Source organism: Aptenodytes patagonicus, chromosome 2 (genome assembly GCF_965638725.1).
Source record: "Aptenodytes patagonicus chromosome 2, bAptPat1.pri.cur, whole genome shotgun sequence".
NCBI lineage: Eukaryota > Metazoa > Chordata > Aves > Sphenisciformes > Spheniscidae > Aptenodytes > Aptenodytes patagonicus.
Window position 1 is genome coordinate 63,155,170 of NC_134950.1, and position 24,207 is coordinate 63,179,376.

At 38.7% G+C, this 24,207-nt stretch overlaps 1 protein-coding gene across 1 annotated transcript in view; it reads left to right on the plus strand.

The window, feature by feature from the left end:
- DOK6 (docking protein 6) overlaps positions 1 to 24,207 on the plus strand; it is a 281,105-nt gene that overhangs the window by 113,241 nt on the left and 143,657 nt on the right. The window contains exon 3 of the mRNA XM_076330059.1: positions 21,326 to 21,440. Coding sequence (XP_076186174.1) covers positions 21,326 to 21,440 — 115 coding nt within the window. The remainder of the gene's footprint in view (positions 1 to 21,325; positions 21,441 to 24,207) is intronic.

Consider the following 24,207-nt stretch of genomic DNA (forward strand, 5'->3'; position numbering starts at 1 on the left):
TAATTGTTAGGATTGAGTTCTTGTGCTTTTTGTGATAAGATATATTATAACACTTGATTTGCATCCAAATTTGAATATTATTTGAATTACCCTTCCTTGCCTTCCCCCCCCCCCCCCCCCCGAATGTTTATGCTTTCTGTTTTTCAAAATCTCAAATTTAAACCTGTCTGGTTTTGCTATGTTGACCATCCTGTTTCCACTGTTTGTTAGTTGATCTAAATTTCCTCAATAAGTCTTTATTTTCTCATCTGGTTAAATTCATTCAAAAATTCATATTAGACAGAGTTAAATATGAATAGCTTAAGAAGATCTGGTCGCATTCACAGATATTGGATTTTTACTTTGAGGACAATCCCAAATTTAGACTATTTTGTCCTTTCCCTCTTCTCCCCTTATCCTTGTTCTTTAGAAGTGTGGTCATATTTTATTGCCCAGAACTTATTTCAGAAAATTTCAAAATAGTGATCTCAATGCAGTATTTTCTTAGGAGCACAGTGAATGTGTTTGTGCGTGTATGACTATGTTAGTTCTTGAATAATATTTCACAAATTTTTATCTGCAAAGAATTGATAATTTAACAGCTATTTTTTGTAAGGCTTTGCTCTTTGAGGTTGAAAGAGGTGCCCAAATGTACTTTGTGTGGTTTTCACATCCTTATTTTGCCGAGTCTTCCAAAGCAGACATAACTAAATTTTCCTGAAAACTATATCTTTATTTTTCCCCATTTTGACATGCAATTCTCTTCAAATATTTGTTTACAGCACTTTCAAATAATATCTTGTCATCTGGTTGGTATGGGAAGGTTACAAAGGACATTGCTTTCATGGGCAGCTATTACTTGGCTGATGACATTAAAATGAACCCTATTTAGATGAATAACAGTAAAATTACTCAGTTCTGTACACCAAACAATAAGATTTGCAGTAATTATCTGATCCCTCTTAAAATATAGAAGTATCTGAACAATGTAATTGTTCAAAGCAAGTATTCTATGCACCAAAAACCGTATTGCAAGAATAATTGGAGCTGTGCTGGTAATAAAGCTGTTAATAGAGTCTGAGCACATTAAAAGACAACATGCAAACTAATGAAACAAAATCTCTTTCGATAAAAATTGTATTAAGGCAATAACATCTTCTTTCCTTAACAACGTAGTGAAGAAATCTACAAGTTGAGCATGCTGACAGAACTTTGAGCTCCTACAAGCATGGACCTAAAATGCTTAAATGACCTTATGAGTCTCTTCCTGTGTGGGACTCTACTTATCCTTCTAAACCTTGAAGGCACAGACTATTAATTAGGAGTGTCAATTCGTAGGGTAAATAAAGAAGTGATGTCAATGGGTGGCTTTGAATTCCTCAGCAGTGGCATCAGTAGCTGAATCTAAGTATCAGGGAAGGAAAAAATGATGGGAAAAGTAAAGATAATCTCTTAGTCTCTACTGGTAACACAAAGCAACTCCCAGACATGTTAGTGGTGGTTCTTATATGAAGATCCATGTACACTTGTTACAGTAAATTCATAGTAGTACTTGAGTGTGTGCACAGTTTTGCAGCAAAAGGGACACTCTACCCTTAAAAACCGGCTTTTTAAATAGGAGCCTGTATTCGCATTACATTAAGTGTTAAAACAAGCCGGAAGACTGAACTTTTTACTGTAAAAAAAATATTATTGGATAGGGGAGGAACGTTTAAACATTTCAGCAGGAGGGGGGGAAAAAAAAAGGGAAAATAATTTTATAATGTAAAACTTCCAAAATGTCATTGACCCATAGAAAAATTCAGGTTGAAAGGGACCTCTGGCATCCATCTAGTTCAGTCTCCTGCTTAAAGCAGTGTCGGTCAGATCACGTTGCTCATGGCCGTGTCCGGTTGGGTTTTGAATATCTTCAAGGATGGAGGCTCCACGACCTCTACAAAGCTAAACATGAAGTCCTGCACCTGAGACCTAATAACCAAAGCAGCAAAAGAGGCTGGGGACTGAGTGGCTGGAGGGCAGCTCTGCTGAAAAGTCCCTGAGGGTCCTGTTGGGCAGTGAGCTGAGCCTGAGCCAGCCGTGTGCCCTGGCAGCAATGAAGGCAAACCATGTTCTGAACTGCCTCAGCAGGAGTATGGGCAGCAGACTGAGGACTCTCATCTAGGAATGCTCCTCCCTGCTGAGTGCTTGTTAAGCCAGACCTGGAATATTGTGTCCAGTTCCGGTCCCCTTGCTGCTCTGTTCAACAGAGACACTGAAAAAACTGAGAGGGTCCAGCAGAGGGCCAGTGAGGAAATTGGAGGTTGGAGAATGTGACATATAAGGAAAGGTTGAAGGAACTGGGTTTGCTCTAGTGAAAAGAGAAGGCCTGGGGGGGATCTAATCACAGCCTTCCAGTTTTGGTGAGGTGGCTGAGGTAAGAAACGGAGGTGCTCTCTTCTCAAGAATGCGCAGGGAAAGGACAAGAGGCAACAGGCAGAGGTTGCTTCAGGGGAAATCAGCTGCATATAAGGAGAAAAAAAAATTAGCCTTGGGAACAACTAAACATCAGAGCAGGCTGACCAGAGAGGTCAGTATTTCTTCACTGGAAATCTTGAAGATCTAGCTTGGCAGGGCTTTCAAGGTGGGATGAGATGATCTCCAGGGTCCCTTCCAACCTAGACTTTTCTGTGAACTACAAAGTATGTGTTATTAAAGTTGCTACAAGCTCTTGATATATCCCTGTGCTGCATGTATTGTGTCAAACTGGTCCTGCCCTCTCCTGAGTATATTTCAGTTATTTCTAGTGATGGAAAAAATATACTTAATCTTCCTAGTGTCTCTTAAAACAATCTCAAGAGAGCTTTTCTTCGAACTACTTTAGTGTTATTGCTTTACAGTAGAGAACACCATGGTCTGTGTGTCAGTTATGTATATTCTGGTTTTGCCATGAAAATCTAGCCATGTTTTGGCAAAGTTTAAAGCCTTTGCAAACCTGCATTTTGTGCACATTTGTTAGAAATGCTTCTGACTTTGACAGCTAAAATGCCTCGTGTCATCTGTAAAGCTTTGTACATGATGGAAATTCAGATAATTTTCTCTCTTGAGTAATGAAATATGTTTCCTCCAGTTCTTTCAGGGCTAAAGCCTGACATTCACTCCAATAGCTACTTGTCATTTCTGAAGACTAGTATGGGGTCAGGTGTTTGAGATGAGATCATGGAGCCATTCTCTGTATGTATATCCTCTGGCACCTACGTAACATGGAAAGGAAAATTGTTAAATTAAAACTTAGAGAAGAAATAGACCAAATGTTAGAGCGTGGGAGGAAAATAAAGGAATAAATACTCTGGCATTCTATGAAAACACCTTATCAATTAGATATCTGTGAGAAACACCAAGAGCTTCTGACAAATGAAAAGCTGGCTGTTCAAGAAATTGATATGAGAAATGCTAAAGGGAAGAATGGGATGGGAAGATGGTGAAGAAAGTGCATATTATTAAGGGTAAACTGAAATCATTTTAATTGACTGCACAAAAACAATGAGACTGGTACAGAAATAAAAATCTGACAATGAGAGGGAGGTGGACAAGGAAGTAAAGAGTATGGACATAGTTTGTCTCTTCAGCCCAATTATATCTGGGGCAAAGAGTATCAGTGCAGCAGGACGGATGCACATTACCAGAAAGCAAGAAGGATTGTGCAGATTTTTGCACCAAAGCAAATTGTTCTCTAAAAACACTACCTACGTCATGTTTCAGCAGCTGGGAGGTGTACACTTCTCAGACATTTTCCAAGAGTGGCAGGTTGTGAAATAAGAAGACCCTGTGTTTGGGAGTGAGGGTTTCAGTACCAGGTACCCAGATGAAGCTGGGGGATAGGTACTTCTGAGAAGAGAGACTGGAAATAAGGTCTCTAAAGGAGTTCTCCACTGGTCCTTGGGGGGAGATCAAGAAGAAACGGTTGAGCTAGGATATAAAACAGCTGGGTTCTGCTGTGGAGATTTGCACTAACTAAGCGCCCTTTTTTAATGCAAGTGTTGTTGAAAAGCTGAATCCTGGGTATCTCAAATTCAGATCAAAAGTTTAAAGGACATATTTTTGACTTTCATTTGTTTTCACCATACAGTTTCTTTGTTCCTTCTTTGTCAATAGAATCCACAACTCTCAGAAGCGAGGAAGGTGTGAGAGGAAATTAATATTTGTGAAACCATCTGTGTGAAATACACTTGTGTGATGACCATTATGGAAGAACACTGAGAGAAACCAGGGTGTAACCAGTATACCATTAAGTCAGAAAAACAATATGAAGTTATGAGAATCAAACATAATTTATAAAGCCTCTATTTAACAGAATGGTATTTATCATTTATTCTGACTGAGGTGAAAAATAATTATGAAAAATCAAATATGATCATATAATTAAGACAACGTGTATCATAATATATATAGAAGGGCTGCCAATAAACATAAAGGTATTTATTTGTGTTTACCCAGTGGGGCCCACTGCCATACAAACAACAGGAAAATGGTGGACTAGACCTATAGAACTAGTAGTCAAAGTAATATTTAAGTCTTCCTTTCCTAGCCTTCAGCACCTGACTCTGCATTTTTTATTTTTTCCAATATTGCATGTGTCTATTCTCACTATTCAAGTGTAGAAAGTAAGTATACTACATAAATAATAAAAGTTCATGGTGAAAGTTAAAGACCTAACTATCTAGTCTGCTGTTTATAACACTAATAAAGAAATGTTATGTGAGCTTTTTTTTTTTTCTTAATGACATTTTCCCTTGAAGCTACTCTGAATTGTGTCTGTGTTGTTGGAGGAATGTTTACCATTTTGATGTGGAAATGGGAAGAGGCGTGATCCCTTGTGCAATAGCTATAAAAGGAAGCAGACAGGTACAAACATCTTATTCTAGTGTACCAGGGAGGGCAGACAGGTTTGTCACTGTAATTTACTTTCTCTTCATAAAGGGAGATGAAATATAGTAAGTCTTATGAGTAATAAGTTTCATTTAATGTTTTGATTTGCTTATAGTAAGGGAGGCTTTGTAACGTAAATAAAGAGCAATTTATTATGAAAATTAGCACAAAGCTGTCTAATTTTTACTTCTTCATAGAAGGAAATTTGAAATTCAAATCACTGGCTGATGAAGGTTATTAAAAATGCATTAGAGTTGAAAACGTAGCTGTATGTAATTGTCATAATAGATGTTCAAAATTAATTTATCCCCAATGACAATTAAGCTAAAAGAATTTTCAAATTATCAGCTAACAAATTTTGGTTAATTTTAGAAGCAAATAAAGTGAAAACATTTCAAAAAGTTTGTCAAAAAATTAAAACTATTTCTTTAAAAAAAAGTCCTAAAAGAAGAGTTACATTCCTGTTCAGAATCTTTCCTTTTCTTATTTTTCAAATTACTGCACTCTATTGCTTTTCTGCCTCTGCCCCCCCCCCCCACCAGGTTCTCTCTATTGCATTTTTCTTTTTTTCACATTTTTCTCCTAAAGAATTCTGGACCACTTTGAGTGTAGGTGTACACACACATGTACAGGCATGTGTTGCATTTAGGTTAATTTAAACCCATAAAATTTCTTTCTATATACGTTTTTTCATCGAGTTGATGTATTTTTCTGATGAGCATCAAAAATCTCATAGGTAATATGGTGTTATTAATACTTCCTTCAGAATATCTGAAATGCCTTTAATATATATGTTTACATTTAAGAACAGCATCAAATGCCACTTTTGGCATTGTCGGATTGGGGTGGGGGTTATTTTTAAAGACAATGAGGCATATTTACACCCTTTAAAAGTCAATGGGGGTACAGTTTTTTAAATAATACTACTTTTGTGGTGAGTTTGTATTTATTGTTTTAAACCTTTTTAAAAACAAAACAAAACAATTTAGGCTAGTGGATATCTCTGTGGTTGTGCTTGTATATGTGCACGTATGGGCTTGTACCACTTGCTGTTTTCCACAGCCAGCTATGGGACAGAGCCCTCAGCCGAGTCCTGTGTCTGTATGTGGCTTCCTCACCTTTGGAATCAAGTGAGAAGAGCCAGGAACAGGGAGGGCAAAGATGATGATGTCCCTTCTCCTTTCCTGGCTAATGTAATTTCTCTTTTTCTGAATATAGTTCAGCAGATACCCAGCATCTGAGAGGTCCTTAAAACCTGCATCATGAAGTGTGTCTCAACCATGATTATTTTTTTTTCCCCTGTGAGTGGTACAATGGAAGTAAGCCAGCCTTCCTCACCTAATTTTGACCCAAGGCTTCCCCATGGTTTCAAGATCTGGCTAAAGACAGCTACAGCCGAAGTTGAAGGCTTTCACAGTTTGAAAGGGGTTGGAAGGGGAGTTAAACCTAGGGCTCAGCCACTGACATAATGTACAGCATAGATACAATCAAAATAATTTATGTGCATTGAAAGCCTATGGTTACTTGTATCCTTTAACGCTCTTGACCCAGTTTGTCAATGTGGTGAGAGATTTTGTAGTTAGGGTTATACCTAGCAGTTTAGCTGGAAGAATTATATACCCATGACTTACTGCATTCAGCAAAGTTATGTCTTGTAAGCATGTCGTTGCTTGTAATTTGTTTTCAAATGTAGTCTGTGTTAATAAACACTTATTTTTAATTGAGCTTATCTAACAAGATAAGTTTGGGAATTATTACAGGTCAGCCAATTTAAATAAACCAAGAGGAAAATTTAAAGGAAGTTTTGGAAAAGTACATTTCTCTTTTTCTTTTTACTCGAAGACCAATAACATATTCCTTTTAATTAACCAATACCTTTGGGCCAAAACTAGAAAAGGTCTGGGCATAATAATGTACTTTGAGGATGTTAAAAGTGAAAACTCTTAAAAATGGAAACAGTTTCTAACTGTCCAGTATATTTTAGTAGCCTTGTAAGGCTATTAAAACTCATATAATGATCTAATTCATTTACACGTTCATTGTGAAGTATTGTCTTATTACTCTACTTGGATAATTAAACCAGAGTAATGAAATGCCCCATTTTGTTTTTCAGGCATAAGCACAGTGCTACTGTTTGCATAGCTAGTAACTCTAGCAGGAAGTTTGATATTGAAAGTATCTTTTTTTTTTTTTTTTTTTTTTTTTTTTTTTGTAGCTAAAATTTGGAAAGATAACAGGGAAACCTATTTTATTCCAGTTGTGAATCATCTTCCTTCTCTGCCATCTCTCTAGCATGGTGCTATTTTTCAAGTGTGAACCTGGGTTTCAAATTAGAGTGTTCTTTTTGTATTAAGGCATTAGTTATTTTAAATTTTGTCAACACTGACTTTTACAGAAGACTCTTTTCCCCCCCTTTTTTTTAATGCTATACTAACACAGTAGTCTGGTATTCAGTTTGCACATCAAAATAAAAGGTCAGACTGGAAACCATATTTCAAAGGTTCTGTAGGATAGTGAGGAAATGGGATTGGGGAGAACTGGGATTTTTATATTACAAATGACAGTCTATAAAAATACCCTTTGAAGTGTGAAGGCATTTCTTTTTCAGTATGTATTTAAAAATCTTAATTAAAATGTTTGTTAAGGGAAGAGGTCCACATACACATGAACTGATCAGATTTTAAATATTGCTTTAAAACATGAGGCTACCAGCCAAAGCCAGAATAATCCCAGTAGGCTGGTTGATTTTATGGATTAAGCAGCAGTTCAATCCTGGCAGTATTACAGCAGCACAGTTTGAGAGAAAGTAAAGTAACTTGGCTTGGCAAAACCCCTATTTCTTTACCTATTACAGGTAGCTGGTATGACTTAATATGCTTTTTCTGCCTTGGTAGGTTTGATTTACAAACACTGTGAAACAATGTAGCATTTAAAGTGGCATAACAAAAGCTAATCAAGTAAGTTTGGTTTCCATCCTTAATTTTTTTAGATTTCATTGAGGCAAAGTGAAGAGTTTGTAACTGCTTATGTGGTAAGCAGGCAGTTAGAATACGGCATGAATCTGGGTACCCAGGTGGTAGCCCATATGAAAGTCAGAAATACTGATACTTAGCAATACTTAGCAATAGTGAAGACTTCAAGAAAAAAGAGAGCTGAAGTAAAGATTCAGATTTTCTCTTTCTTTTACATTTATTTAAATTTTGAGAAAAAAAGATAGTTATTTTATTTTATATTCAGTCTAAATTTACATAATGTCATCTGCATTCTCAAAAAACATTGAAAAATTTAAACTTTTTCTTTTTTTTTTAAATCTCAATTTTATCTGGAGTGCAATACGACATTATTCAGTATCCCCCTGCTATCAGACCTGTGCATATTTCTTCCCATCAAATTTCACTCTCTTGCCCTGACATTACTGGTTTATACTTAGCCTGATTTATTTTTAATATATATATTAATTCTGTCCCCTTTTTTGTTTGTTTGTTTTTATTATCTACTTTTTCAGTTAACAGATAAGATTCCTACTGCTGTTATAGGCATGGTTTCCATTTAGTGCTTCCAGGAATGAACATTTACTTGGAAGCAGTTTCTTAAACCCTTATTCCTCTGAGATAGCAGCTGGAGACCTGCCCCAGAGGCATAATGTGGAGGTTGCTATGCCACTCCTTGGCAAAATTCCGGGGGGGTGTTGTTACCATAACAACTCATCTTCTTCCAAGGATAAATCTGCATGCAGAGATGGGGAAAACTTCTGTTTTCTTTGTGAATTGGTTTTCCTTTTATATGATCCATTCTTTCACTTTTCTGATCTTGGGATTTCTCTTCTCCCTTCTTATGTTCCTCTTGTAATCTTGTGTTTTAAGTTTTGCTATTCTTTCATGAAATAGGTTTTTCATTTTTTTCTGCCTCAGTACTTTTTTACCTCAAGTCTTTTTTTTTCAGTCTCTTGCATCCCCTAGTCCTGTTGTTGATTGTCATGTGCTGTTCTTGTACAGAATATGCTGAAGTCAGGAAAATGTGTTTCATCTTAAATAGTCTGAATGCCTAATCCCATATGGGTTTGCCCAAAGCCATAAAGGTCCAAATAGACTTACAGATCTGTTAGCATTCCTTTCTTAAACTCACAGGTTAATTCAGATCTGAATGGACCTCAGGAAGTCTCTTGTCTGACCCCTGCTCACAGTAGAGCCAGCTCTGAGGTTGGACATGGTTGCTCAGGATTTTGTCCAGTTGGGTCTTGAAAACCTCCAGGGATGGAGACTGCAGACCCTCTCTGGGCAGCCTGTCCCACTGCTTGGCTGTCTTCATGGTGAAAACATGCAGCCCATAGGCAGCCCAAACATCTCGTGCCTCAGTTTATGCCCATTGTCCCTCTTCCTCCCACCAGGCACAGCTGTGAAGAGCCTGGCTCTGTTTCCTTGATAACCTCCCTGCTGGCACTGGGGGGCTGCTGTTAGGTACCCCTAAAGCTGTCCCTGATGCAGGCTGGAGCAGCCACCATCCCTCAACCTCTCCCCACAGGGAAGGTGGTCCAGCTCTGGCTGTCCTGGGGGCCCTTTGCTGAACTCACTCTGGTTTATCAATTGCATTGGGGTCCTGAAACTGGACACAGTATTGTAGATTTGATCTAATGAGTGCTAAGTAAAGGAGAAAAGTCACTTCCCTTGATGTACTGGCTGTGCTTCTGTTAATACAGCCGTTTCCCCAGTACCAAAGGTCTTTGCACACTGCCTTTTTTAAAGAGCCAAAATCACGTCCAGCTCTGTCTGAAGCTGTAACAAAACTTCTACTCTGCGGCAATTGGATTTAAGCATGTAAAAGGAGCCGCCGCTGACTGCAGATAGGATGACTGAAAACTGAGCTGAAGGGAGATGTTTTGTTTCTTTGAGATACTCCTCTCTGCAGTCCTTTCATCTGCAATGGGCCAGCATGTCCTCTTCTACTTTTGCAGACTGGCAGCAACATTCAGAGTAACATTAGCATATTGGTGCCTCATTTGCCCTTTTCTTGCTATGATAGTTAACCTAGCTCTTGCTTCTTATATCGCTCTCTTATTGTTGCCATGCTGTTACTGGTTTGAGGTAGTTCTCTACTGTCTGAGCATCACTCACTAAAGTCCCTGCTCCTTGCCACTGTGTTGGCTTTTGCTCTGCTATGTTACTGCTTGCGTGGTATTACACAACAGATGGTAGTATGTGGGCCATTATTAAGAAATAAGAAGATGAACAACTACATTTCATAACTCTGTCTTCTGCTTCTATTTTTGCTAGATAGAAATTAAATGACAGGAAGGTAGTGTGCAATGCAAAACAGAAATCCATTTATGTAAATTCAGACCTTTTACTCTGCCTAAGCAATTTCTAGGACTCTGCACAGTGGAAATAACATTCAGAAGATGGAACTGCAGAATCATTTCCCTCCCAATTTCATATGGGAAGCACATTTTATGCATGATTTTTCTGGATCTCCTTTCCTATTTACTGTGGAATTATATTTTTTGTAGTGGTGTAAATGTAATATGTGACTTTGAAGTAATATTTCTATAATTGTGGAAGAGTTATTTGATCTATTTAAATGTACAATTTGAGCACCAGAGCCCTAGATGTGTCATATACATATAGTCTTTACATGTTCATGTAACATAAAAGTGGATAATGCAGATCCTAGATGTTCAGCTCCCTGACTAGTACAGATTTTTAGTACAATAAGCAAACAAATAAATGTTCAGTGTAGGTCAGTGATGAAGTATGATGGATTCAAGAGAAAGCGTATTGAATTGTTCCTAAAATCCTTCCTTGAGAGAACTAAATATAGTTCCAAAGAAAGTAATCAGAAAAAAGTCAAATCATGTTGACTGTTAAAAAGCAACAAATCCCAGTTAATCTGAGCCTTTATTTAAATTAAGCATATTTTGTAATTTAATAGCATTTCACATCTAAGAATATAATTAAGAAGCCGAAAAGAAATGAAAAAAACAACAAAAACCCCAAACTTTTTAAAGGGTAGGTAACCTATTTAAGTTGCATTGACAGTGGTTGTTTTGTCATATCAAATATTTTGCTAACATAATGGAAAAGTGCTTTTTTAATTACTTCCTGTAATCTACTTGGGCAACAAATACACTTTCAAAAAGAAGACTATAGATTGCCATAACATGGGTCACAGACTCCCACACAGAAAAAAATTGGGTGTTTTTCCCATGTAAAAATAAGCTCTTTACATGGATGTGTTGTTGTAGCCAGCGCTCAGACTGGGAGAGTGGGAGAGTTCTGAAAAGTTATGTCAAGACAGGTAAGGGCTAAAGCGCTTTTAGAGAGACCAGAAGTTTCTTACCAGCAATCTCTGATCTATTCTGGCTAGCCAGAGGTAACTGTCTACTTCAGTGACTGGATCTACTGTTCAAAGTTTCCATATAACAATCCTGAATAATTTCCTTGATTGTCATCCTATGCCTGTGTATCTTGCTTGGATTTAGGCTATGGCTACCTGCTAGTGCAGACTGTCTTATATTAATAGTTTTCCTGCACTTGAATTATTTACTAGGAATCCGCAGCATGATTTTACTGAAATCAGACAGCAGTTGTTTTAACTAGGGAGAATCATAGAATCATAGAATAGTTTGGGTTGGAAGGGACCTCTAAAGGTCATCTAGTCCAACCCCCCTGCCGTGGGCAGGGACATCTTCAACTACATCAGGTTGCTCAGAGCCCCGTCCAACCTGACCTTCAATGTTTCCAGGGATGGGGCATCCACCACCTCTCTGGGCAACCTGTGCCAGTGTTTCACCACCCGCAGTGTAAAAAATTTCTTCCTTATATCTAGTCTAAATCTACCCCCCTTTAGTTGAAAGCCATTCCCCCTTGTCCTGTCACAACAGGCCCTGCTAAAAAGTTTGTCCCCATCTTTTTTATAAGCCCCCTTGAAGTACTGATAGGCTGCAATAAGGTCTCCCCGAAGCCTTCTCTTCTCCTGGCTGAACAACCCCAACTCTCTCAGCCTTTCTTCATAGGAGAGGTCTTCCACCCCCCTGACCATTTTTGTGACCCTCCTCTGGACCCGCTCCAACAGGTCCATGTCTTTCTTGTGCTGAGGGCTCCAGAGCTGGACACAGTACTCCAGGTGGGGTCTCCCCAGAGCAGAGTAGAGGGGCAGAATCACTTCCCTCCACCTGCTGGCCACACTTCTTTGGATGCAGCCCAGGATACGATTGGCCTTCTGGGCTGTGAGCGCACATTGCTGGCTCGTGTCCAGCTTTTCATCCACCAGTACCCCCAAGTCCTTCTTCGCAGGGCTGCTCTCAATCCCTTCATCCCCCAGCCTGTATTGATACTTGGGGGTTGCCCTGACCCAGGTGCAGGACCTTGCACTTGGCCTTGTTAAACCTCATGAAGTTCACACAGGCCCACTTCTCCAGCTTGTCCAGGTCCCTCTGGATGGCATCCCATCCCTCTGGCATGTCTACCACACCACTCAGCTTGGTGTCATCTGCAAACTTGCTGAGGGTGCCCTCGATCCCACTGTCTTTGTCATTGATGAAGATATTAAACAGGACCGGTCCCAATACAGACCCCTGTGGGACGCCACTCGTCACCAGTCTCCATCTGGACATTGAGCCGTTGACCACTACCCCCTGGATGCGACCATCTAACCAATTCCTCACCCACTGGACAGTCCACCCATCAAATCCACACCTCTCCAGTTTAGAGAGAAGGCTGTTGTGGGGGACCGTGTCAAAGGCCTTACAGAAGTCCAGATAGACGACACTGTAGCCCTTCCCAAGTCCACTGTTGTAGTCACTCCATCATAGAAGGCCACTAGATTACTCGGGCAGGACTTACCCTTGGTGAAGTGGAGTTAGACTTCTGAAAATCTATCAGGATGATTTTCAGTTCTTTTCCATGTCTGTTGGCACAGAAATGCACAAAAACTTATATGGACCAATCCTCTAGTTTTTCTTGTAAGTCAGTCCCCTGGTATCAGGCAATGTTTGGGCATTCTGACAGAGAGTAGGGAATGGAAGCAATTTGGTATTAACATCAAATTTAGGATCTTCATGTAGAAAGGTGACTTCAAGTTCTTGTGAAACTCTCAGGGTACAAATGATTATCATAAGATATAGGATAGGGAAAATCTTCAAGGAAACTAAGATTTTTTTTTTTTTTTTTTTTTTTTTAAGTGAGGGCATAAGCTCTCCTCTTCCTCTGATCTCTTATCTTTTTGACCATATAACATGAAGTTTGTTAACTGTTGGTTCCTTCAGAGGAGTCCTTTCCAACTTTTCCTCTTGTTCTTAAGGTTGATGCCCTGTTCTATATTTTTTTTTTATTTATTTATTTTCTTTTAAAAAAAAAGATAGAAATTTTTTTTAGACAGTCATAATATAGAGCAGCAGACAGCTTTTTGTTTTTTATTTTTTGGTTTGTTTTTTTTTTTTTTATGACTGATCCACCCAGGTGTGGTTAGACAGCATTTATAATGTCTTGATGATTAGTTATTTTATTATTCTTATGTAACATTTACTTAAAGGAAGCAAGTAGAAGCTCTGAAAGTGGTGCCCTTTTTAGATGAGATGCTATACCAACACAAAACACATGTAAGTTTTGGGCCCATCTGCAGACCAAGCTAAAGAAAAACTATTTTGGATGATCCTTAAGTGCTATAGATATATGAGCAACAGTGGCAGAAAACTAACTATAGGCTCTATTGCATTCTTGTTCAGTGCTTGATGTTCTTCTGTAAAGAAGTTTTGCATTTTGGTGAACAATATGAGACTCACCCAAAAAAATTGTGTGCAGATCAAGTGCATTTCATTTTCTGAGGCTATACTGGTGATTAGCTGTGATGATGTGGAATCTTTGAGGTGATCCAAATTCCTGACTGTGAGAGGAAGCAAGTTACAGAAACCAACACCGATGGGTAGCCTTGAGACCCTTGTGCAAGCCGAGCCTAGCTTAATTTTGCAGGAGTGAGATGCTGCCTTTACCAGTCCTAGAAATTCTCCTACCTTGTAGCCCTTCAGGGTTGTGTCCTTTTGTCAAATATCAACCAGAAGTAAAGGAGTTGGATGTGTCTGATATACCTGTGTCAACACCCCACCCCACCCCCCCCCAAGAAAGAAAAAAACTTTTATATATGAAAAAAAGTGGAATAAAAAAGTTTGGCAAAGAAAAGTTTGTTACATATAAGTTAAGTAACTATTCCACATCTTTTCTTCAACCAGTGTTCATTGTCATTCTAGAAACAAGAAAAATGTTTTTTAAAGGCTGATACAGGAAAAGATCAAGAAACCAAGTAGAAAAAAAAGCAAAGAAATGTATGTGTGGGCTGCTGAGTGAAGTACATATGAGGCAGGAATTATTGATGAGGAGTAGGAGAACTGAGAAACAGGCCAGGTGCTAAGAGTCCCTAACATGTACCACACTGAGCACCATATGGAGTACTGCACTAAATGATAGCACCAATAGTAGAGGAAAGAAAGTCTAAGCTAACATACTAATGTTAGTGAAAACTTATAAACTACATAATCATAGCTTAATACAAAAGGATCTATTTAGCCTACTGGAAGAAATCATAAAGGATAAGGGTAGGCAAGAAATCTATTTGCAAGATTACTCACTGAACAGGTAATATTAGGGATTTTATTTGTTGTTGAAGTTCATTTTGTTCTAGAGGGATACAAATAGAGGGAAATAGGAAAAGTGATTTTCAAAGCTTTTTGCTGGTTTAGGTTGGTTTTAATATTACCAAAGTTTAAGGCAAAGTATAATCCCATAATGGGAATATTTTCATCTTTTTTTTTTTGTGGAAAGTCTAGGTAAGATTCTTACATGTGTAACAGCACATTAAATTTTCCCTTTATTCTTTTCTTCTTACTGGTACAAGGTTACTAATGGTCTAGGTAGTTACAGAATACTATTTTGTTGTTGTGAAGAACAGCAATGTTTTCAATGAACTAGATTGTATTTTGTCAACAAATCTGTTATGATATCACAGAGAGCAAATTTTGGTATAACATTCCTTGCTTAAAAAAGTAGATTTACCTAATGTACTACTCATAACAAAAAGGTGCTTTTTCTTTTTGATTAATTTTCAATTTGATTAGTCATTTAAAACCTTCTTAAAGTTTGCAAAGAGATGGTTTAAATTATTTCAAAAAGTTATGATTTTTTAGTATTATTTTTTGTCTTTTCAGTAGCCTTGATACTTTTTCCCCCCTTTAAAAGGTTTGTTTGTTTGTTTGTTTGTTTATTAAAAAGAATAGATAAAAATTTAAACCACACTTCTAAAAATCGCTGAGATAAATCAGTCTGGTTGCCAAGGCAAAGTTCATTTTTCCTTCATACAAAACAATATAAATTCTCAGGTGTTTATTTTTAATTGCAGATATTCAGCAAGTAGAGAAATGACTCATGCTTCATTGGCATTAAACCCAGAATTCGGAATTTAATTAACTTCAATTCTTTCTAGCAGTGGGAGGATAGACTTTCACAGTTTTATTACTCTTGCCTTTATCTTTCTGCTCTGATTGTGAAGGGAAACATACAGTACAATTTCAACAGATGAATATGGAAGCAACAATTCATATCTCTATTTGAAATTAAAAATTACATATCCAATAGAAATACTGAGGGGCTTATTTGATAATATGGCCTCTCTCGTTGTTAGCATCAACTCGGGTTTCTGAGATGTTAACCGCTGTGGGGTTTTTTCTGTCAATCTGTTGACTTGCCCAACAGATAAAACTAGAACTGCTTCTTCAACTTGTATATGGTTTGGTGTACATGAGCCAGCAATGTGTTCTTGCTGCAAAGAAAGCTGACGGTATCCTGGGCTGCATTAGGAGGAGCATTGCCAGCAGGTTGAGGGAGATGATCCTTCCCCTCTACTCGGCATTGGTGCGGCCACACCTGGAGTGCTGTGTCCAGTTCTGGCCTCTCAGTACAGTAGAGACATGGACATACTGAAGAGAGTTCAGTGAAGGGTTATGAAGATGGTGAAGGTACTAGAGGATCTCTCCTATGAGGAAAGGCTGATAGAGCTGGGATTGTTTGGCCTGGAGATGAGAAGCCTCATTCATTATATACTCATCAGTGAGTTTATTCTCCACACCTGAAGGGTTTAGAGAAGACAGAGCCAGGCTTTTTTCAGTGGTGCCCAGTGACAGGACCAGAGGCAATGGGCAAACACTGAAACATCAGGAAACACTTTTTCACTGTGAAAGTGACTGAGCACTGGCACAGATTGCCCAGAGAGACTGTGGAGTCACCCAGCTTGGAGATATTCAAAAGCCATCTGGACATGGTCCGGGGCAACCAGTTCTAGGTGACCCTACTTGAGCAGGGGGGGTTGGACCAGCTGACCTCCAGAGAGCCCTTCGAACCTCAACCATTTTGTGATGCTGTGAAATTTGCTGCTTTCTCAGATACAATAATGGGACTGAGTGCTAAAACTCAGTTACTTTTTTTCTCTTTTCTTTTTTCTGTTAGTTTGTCCAGTAAAATTAGAGTTTGCCCAGTAAAATTAGTTATTTTTCCTAATATCTATATAAATTCCCTTTATCCTCAGAATGTTATGACTAAACCAGTATTATTTCCAGGAAAACCTTCAGTTCTTGTAAAACAAAGCATTTCAAGGTGAAAGGTATGATCTTTTTTTTATTATTATTATCTTTTTTTTTTTTAAACTGGCAGAAATATTTTGGCTACCCATGTTAAACCATTAAAGCGTTTGACAAGAAAAGAGATATCTCACAATATCTCATGACACTTTGAAATATGTCCATTTTTGTGGATGTACACAAAAGGAATGTGACTTCTGTGTGAAACTATGAATGGCTTAGAAAACCTTGCTTTAAAAAGAGAAAGTAAAAGTCAGGGAGTTTGGAAGAGGCAATTCATGTAACTCTTTTCCTGTCACATTGGAGTTATAAGAAGTTCTGTGCTGTCTAGGGAGGCAGTATGATTCCAGAGACAAAGGAAAGTTGAATTGTGTTTAAAACAAAGCCCCTTTTCCCCTGCATGGAGACTGTTTTTCTTCACTTGCTTTGCATTTTGTTCAACCAAATCTCTTGTATGGGTACCAAAAAGCAGCATGTCAGAATTTGGTGGTGTTTTCATTGTGTCTCTCAGACATTAAGTTCCCAACAGCAAATAAAATAAAATTCTATTGTTTGTTCATTTTGTGCTGACAATATGCCTAAATGTGTGAATGATCTTACATTAAAAAAATGTTCTGTCAATATATTAAATAAGCACAGCTTAATGTACTGATCAACAAAAGAACCCATAAAATCATCTTTATAGATGGCTAGGTATGCGTCCCCAGTTGTCTGTAGCTATGTTTTGAACAAAAATTACTGTGAAAGTTATGTAGCTTTGATTCCAGGAATGTAGGGTTTTTTGAATCTATTATCAAACTTATCAGCATTGCAGGATCTTTCAATAAGCTATAACACTCAAATGTTAAAGAAAAGAATAGATCTCTACTGTCTGAGAGAGACTGGAAGAAGGCGTAATACGCCCTGTTGTCACCATTCAAAGCACTTTTATTTCCTTTCCTGCTATTCCAGAAAGAGAAATTTCCCCTTTTTAACATAACAAGATTTAAGGTTTTTTCTTTCTCTATGGTGTGCACAGTCACACATTTGCTTGTGTTAGAATCACTGGGTTTTTTTTCTTCCTATTATTGTTTTCCCTTTCATATTGCATTGTCAGTTATCTTTTTGAGTCTTTGAGAGGAAAGCTATGTGCATCTTTAAATTATTTTAAAAATATAAATTATTTTTAAGAATAACCTGGACTTTTGTGTCCCTAAACTTTTTAAGTCTTTTGCTCTTATATCCTCTTCTTATTTAGCAAGACTGGTAGATCCATATCTTCCCTGTCTCCTACTTTGGGCCCTTCTGGGTCTTCAGAATTCGGTAATGACTTCTGGGTTTGGTATTGTTCCCTCAGGTTTTGAATTCTAGAGTCGGCTTTCTCCTCTGCCTCGTAATGCTTTTATGGGATTTCCTTGAGATTAGTGCTTTGGCTAAGCCATAGGAGCCCTCTCACATACTAGATCATTTACCATGCATAGATCAAGGAAAATTAACAGAGATTTTAGTCATTCCTTTAATGGGACAGTGGTATCTGTGGTGTTCAGCCCCTCTCTTTTCCCCCAGGCAAAAAATAGAGAAAGAAATGGATTCTTGCAAAGCCCTGAAAATGCATGAGTAATAAAAATAAAATTGTAAGGGATTAGAAACCCAATAGTGAGGCAAACGTTGCACCTGTGTCCAAAAAAAGGCCAAAAGATCAGTCTGGGGAACTACAGGTCTGGCAGGCTCGCTTTAGCCCATGGGAAGAACCATGGAGTGAGTCCTCTTAAAACATATTTCCAGGCACGTGAAGGAGAACATAGTAATTGGGAAGAGGCAGCATGGATTTTCCAAGGGTAAATCATGTCTGACCAATCTGATAGCCTTCTATGATTTGGGATGAGGAGAGAGCAGTGGATGTCATTGGATCCTCAACTTTAGCAAGGCTTTTGACATTGTCACCCATGATATTCTTATATCCAAGTTGTGGCATTATCATCTAGGTGGGTGGATGTCTAGACGATGAAAAGCTGGTCGGCTAGTCAGACCCAGAAAGTCATGGTTAATGGGTCATACTCTACCTGGAGGTCGGTAGCAAGTGTAGAAATGCTGGGGTCTGTGCTGGGACCTCTCTTGGTTAGTATTGTTATCAGAGACCTGGAGGAGGTAATGGAGCATGCACTCACCAATTGTTCAGATAGTGAATCGGTAACGATCAGTCGATATGCTTTCGGTAGTCAGGCTACCTCCAGACACCTGAACAGGCTGGAGGAATGGGCTGACAGGGACCCTGTGAAACTGAATAAGGGCAAGTGCCAGGCACTGATCCTGGGACAGAGGAGCCCCTGTGATGGCATAGGCTTGGGATGGACAGGCCAGGAGCAGACCTGTGGGAAGGGCCCTGAGGCATGGTGCCTCAGCCAGCGAAGATGGCCAACAGCTCCATGGGCCGTATGAACAGGACCATGGCCAGTCAATACAAGGAGTGATTATCTCCCTCTGTTCAGCACTCATTAGATCATATCTAGAGTACTGCATCCAGTTTTGGCCCACCTGTTACAGCAAAGATATTGACAAACTGGAGTGAATTTTGCTGAAGGCTATCAAGATAGACCCCATAGCAGTCTTCAGATGTGGTCTCAGGTTTGTCATCAGCACCTACACATTCCACTTCATGCTTTGTCTCAGTTTCTTTCCTTGGCTTCTTGATGGCTCTCACTGCTCATCTGCTCTCAATCTTATTTGCAATGTCTTTGCCCCAACATGTTCAATTTTTTTACTGCACCATATAGATCTCTGTCTCTTAAAAAACATTCTTTCCTGCATATGGAAAGGAATGCTAGAGCTGTACACAGGGAGCATAAGAATTACAAAACAAAACAAAAAAAAACCATCCACATTCAGTCCATTTTTTCCCTAGTCACAGATGGCCAAACTCATATGGATGACATTTTTAAGAAATTAATTCTGCCTGAGGCAGATGTCCTGCCCAGAAAAGCTAACTATAAACAGATAAAATTTGCCCAGAGTTCCAAGAAACTGAGAAAAAGATTTTATAATGCGAAGTGTTAAGCAGTTTAATATAGGCTGTGTTACCAGCCCTGGTTGTAATAACAAATTTTTCTTCCATTTTTGTTAATTGTAGTTATCTACTTGCATCAAAGGAAAATGGAAATAGATTGACTTGGTAATGCTGTAAATTTGCTACAAGAGTATTTTTTTGTTGATAAGCTTTTCTAATATTTGGAAAATAAATAAAATTGTGAGTTTTTATGAGGATGACAATTACACTTTAAAGACAGATGAGGATCTACCCTTACAAATGTAGTGATATTGATTGCCATGATAATTGAGTTATCCATCCCAGCTCGACTGGCAGATCCCCTAGTGTTGACTAACCAGGTGACTTTTGCTAAATGACCTGGGTGCACTTGGTGGGTGATGCGGGAGGATGGGGAATTCAGATGTGTACCTCAAGGGTATTTGATATTGGGTGAGAAAAGCCAATGAATTAAATTGTATGATGTTAATTGCTATATAATACTGTATATCATTACTTCTATGGTGGCTATATGCCATATCAACAACACCACAGTAAGAATCACCTAGATTAATGAAGAATGAACTTTAATGAAACCGAGCGAAGTGCAGCGACGATAGAACCAGACAAGTGCAGCAGTGATGGAACCAAAGCTGGCTTCAACATGCAACAATCTAACAACACACATCATCTCTCCTCCCTGAAGGACTGTTATGACAGATGGAGCCTAAAGTCATGGACTAAATGAACTTGAACATTTTGTAGGGATGGCCCATAGACTAAGGGAATGATATCTGTGTGCATATATCAAAAGACAGGAAAAGTGGTGGTGATTAATTGGAATGTATTGGAAAGTGTGAGACCTGGGCATGACGTAGATGGTATAGAATAAGGGGTGGATACTGTCCTGGTTTTGGCTGGGATAGAGTTAATTTTCTTCCTAGGAGCTGGTACAGTGCTGTGTTTTGGATTTAGGATGAGAATAATGTTGATAACACACTGATGTTTTAGCTGTTGCTAAGTAGTGCTCACACTAGTCAAGGACTTTTCAGCTTCCCATGCCCTGCCAGCAAGAAGCTGGGAGGGGGTACAGCCAGGACAGCTGACCCGAACTGGCCAAAGGGCTATTCCATACCATGTGACGTCATGCTCAGTATATAAACTGGGGGGAGCTAGCCAAGGAGCGGAGATTGCTGCTGGGGACCTGGCTGGGCATCAGTCGGTGGGTGGTGAGCAATTGCACTGTGCATCACTTATTTTATATATTCTTTTATCATTATTATTATTTATTATTATTGTTTTCCCTTCCTTTTCTGTCCTATTAAACTGTCTACCTCAACACATGAATTTTACTCTTTTTTTTTCCCAATTCTCTCCCCCATCCCACTGCGGGGGGGGGCGGAGTGAGCTGTGTGGTGTTTAGCTGCTTGCCGGGTTAAACCACAACAGTCCCCTAACTAATAAGACACTGCTGTTCCTACATTAGGTTATGTATTTGATGCAGATCCTGAAACTGATCAAAGTTGTACAAATACAGAAATTGAAAAATATATTATAGAATAATCACAAGACTGTCTTGATGTCATTGTAATAACTATGTTTCCAAGTAGAACTTTATTAGAGTAGACCGTTCACTTTTTGTATAGAAAGCTTTGCAACTTTAGACTCTATCTATTTATGTGTTTTTGTCAATTAAAAAACTTATAAATGTAAATAGCCTTAGGAGGAAAAAAACGTATTATACTAAAAATTGAGTAGTAATGGTTAATATTTTTATTTGTACTATTTATACACTAGCCTAAAATACTTTTCTTCATTTTAAGGTAACTGAGCTGCACAATATCAAAAACATAACTAGATTGCCTCGAGAGACAAAGAAGCATGCAGTGGCAATTATCTTTCATGATGAGACGTCAAAGACATTTGCGTGTGAGTCAGGTAAGTAATTGGTACTGCATCTCTAGCTTGAAGAAATCAAGTTACACATCAAAGTCTTGGTCGGATGAATTAACTTAAAACACCAGATAGAAACCCTTAGCTTAAAGGAAGTTGTTGTAAACAAGAACTTTGGAGATTGGGGTTTAGGTTTTGGGGGGTTTGATACGGATTTTTTTAATATACTTTTAGAGGTGTTGGGGGTGTTACAGAGCTCTTTCTTCCATTACTTATCTTTGACTGCACGCAGATGTTCTAAAGACAGGAGATTTTCAGCTAAACTTGTAAAACTGAATAAAAAATACCTATGGGATATTATTAAGTGAAGATACGAAACATTCTTTTTTTTACCAAGTTTTGCTGTAGACACTTGCTAAACTAATAATTATCACGCCATCGCAAATAAGAGGTAAATATCAGCTAAAACCTCAGAATATTGTAAAGTTGGATGTCAAGCAGCCTGTGGTTTGAAGAGCTACGTGGTATAATGAACGAGTTGAGAACAGACTTGGGCATCATGGTACATAATGACAGGTAGTTACTTGTGAGACACTGAACACTGCACTATTAAAGTGCATTGTTTTCCTGTTTGAAAATGCAATTGTACATGTCTGTGTCCTAGTGTATATTTTACCTGAAAAATATGTCTTTAAAAAGAATGAGAAATTTTTTAATGATAAAGTTTTTATTTGTTTAGTGACATATTTGAAACCGTGCATTTTAAAATTATATCTTAATATTATCACATAAACATTGCATGGTGTACAATCTAAGTTAAATACAGTGAAACTAAATTCAAGAAACATGTGGAGGAGGTAGGTTAAAAATGTGTATGGTCATGAATTATGTGGATTTTAGATCAAGTATTGCAAACATTGATACGTACATCCCATCATGAAAGATGGATTAACAGTTTATTAATTTAAATTTAAAAACACACACATAGAAAACCTGTGGCTTTCTAGGATCAGTTTAACAGATTATTAGATAAGTAGTTCACATTAAAGACTTTAATTTCTAATATCTAGAATTAATAACGACCCTATAATATGATTAATAAACAAATAAAAACATTTTAATTATATTTCAATGGCACTGAAATTAGTTCTATGGAAACTTTTCCATTTGCCTACACGTGCATTCCCCTTGTTCTCTAATGAAAAGACCTTATTCCTTCCCTAGAATTACTATGGTGCAGGTATATTTGAAAAGAGTGACAGCAACTCATAACTTCAGGATTCTTTCACCAAAGAAGGGGAAACCTAAGAAAGTTCAGCGTGTTTGGCCCATTCATCCCTTTCTTCTGTAACAAACATGATGCAACTCCTTAACCTTGAACCCAGTTGTATGTACAAGATGCAAGTACCTTAAGGTGCTAACAAGATGCCAGTATGAGATGCCCTACCTTAAGGCTATGTTCTGTGCAAAGGTATGTTTTGAGTGGATGGAGCCTTGGGTGAAGTGACGAACTAGTGGAGAGCTTGTGGGCAGAGATCAAAGGACAGACCAACACAGGTGATATTGTAGTAGGTGTCTGCTATAGACCTTCTCATCAACAAGAGAAGGCAGGTGAATCATTCTTAAGGCAAGTGGAAAAAGCCTCACGGTCCCAGGCGTCAGTACTCTTGGGTGACTTTAACGACAAAAATATCTACTGGAAGGCCAATATGGCTGGACACAAGCAATCCAGATTTCTGGAACAGATTGAAGACAATTTCTTGATATAGATGATCAATAATGTGATGAGGGGAGATGCTCTATTCAGGGACATGCTTGGCAGGATTCTGTGGATAATTGTCTCAGAGGGCAAAGGGGCCCAGGAGAGCTAGCTAATCTTCAAGGACAGCATCCTCTGAGCACAAGAACTGTCCTTCCCATTCTCCAGAAGACAAGCATTGCAGAACACCAGTATGGATGAATGTGGAGCTCCTGACTCAGCTCAAACACAGAGGGAAGCACACAGAAGCAGGGACAGACTAGCTGGGAGGGATACAGAGGCATTGTCCATGTATATGGGAATGGAGCCAGGAAAGCTCCAGCTCAGCTGGAGCTGAAACTAGTCAGGGAGGTGAAAGACAGAAAAGGTTTCTTAAAGTACATCAACAGCAAAAGGAAGGCTAAGTGAGTGTGGGCCCATTGCTCAGTGGGGCAGTGGACCTACTGACAAGGGGCATGAGAAAGGCTGAGGTACTCGATGTCTTTTTCATACCTTGGTTCTCACTTGCAAGGCTTGTCCTCAAAAGCCGTTCAGGTCCCTGAGCCTCTTAGCAGTCAGTGAGAGTGAAGTAGTACCCACAGTAGAGCAAGGCAGAGTCAGGCATCACTTAAGTCACTTGGATATCATAGACAAGTCCGTGGAACTAGATCATCAAGAACGACCAGAAGGAGGATCCAGGTAACTATAGGCCAGTCAGCCTCACCTCAGCCCCTGAGAACATTGTTGGAGCAAATTATCTGTAAACAAATGAAGGACAACAAGGTGAATGGGAGTAGCTAAAACTTTTTCCATATGCAAATCATCCTTTCTATGATGAGGTGTCTGGCACTCTAGGCAAGGGAAAGACAGTGGCTGTTACATACCTTGATTTTAATGGTCTTTGACAGCCTCCCATAACCTCCTCCGTAGCCCCTGAATTAGTGGGACATGGGATGGATAACAGCACTATAAAGTGGATAGAAAATAGGCTGGACTTAAAGAGTTGTGATTAATGGTGTAAAGTCAAGCTTGCTGCCAGTAGGTAGTGGGTCCCTTAGGGATCAGTGCTGGGAC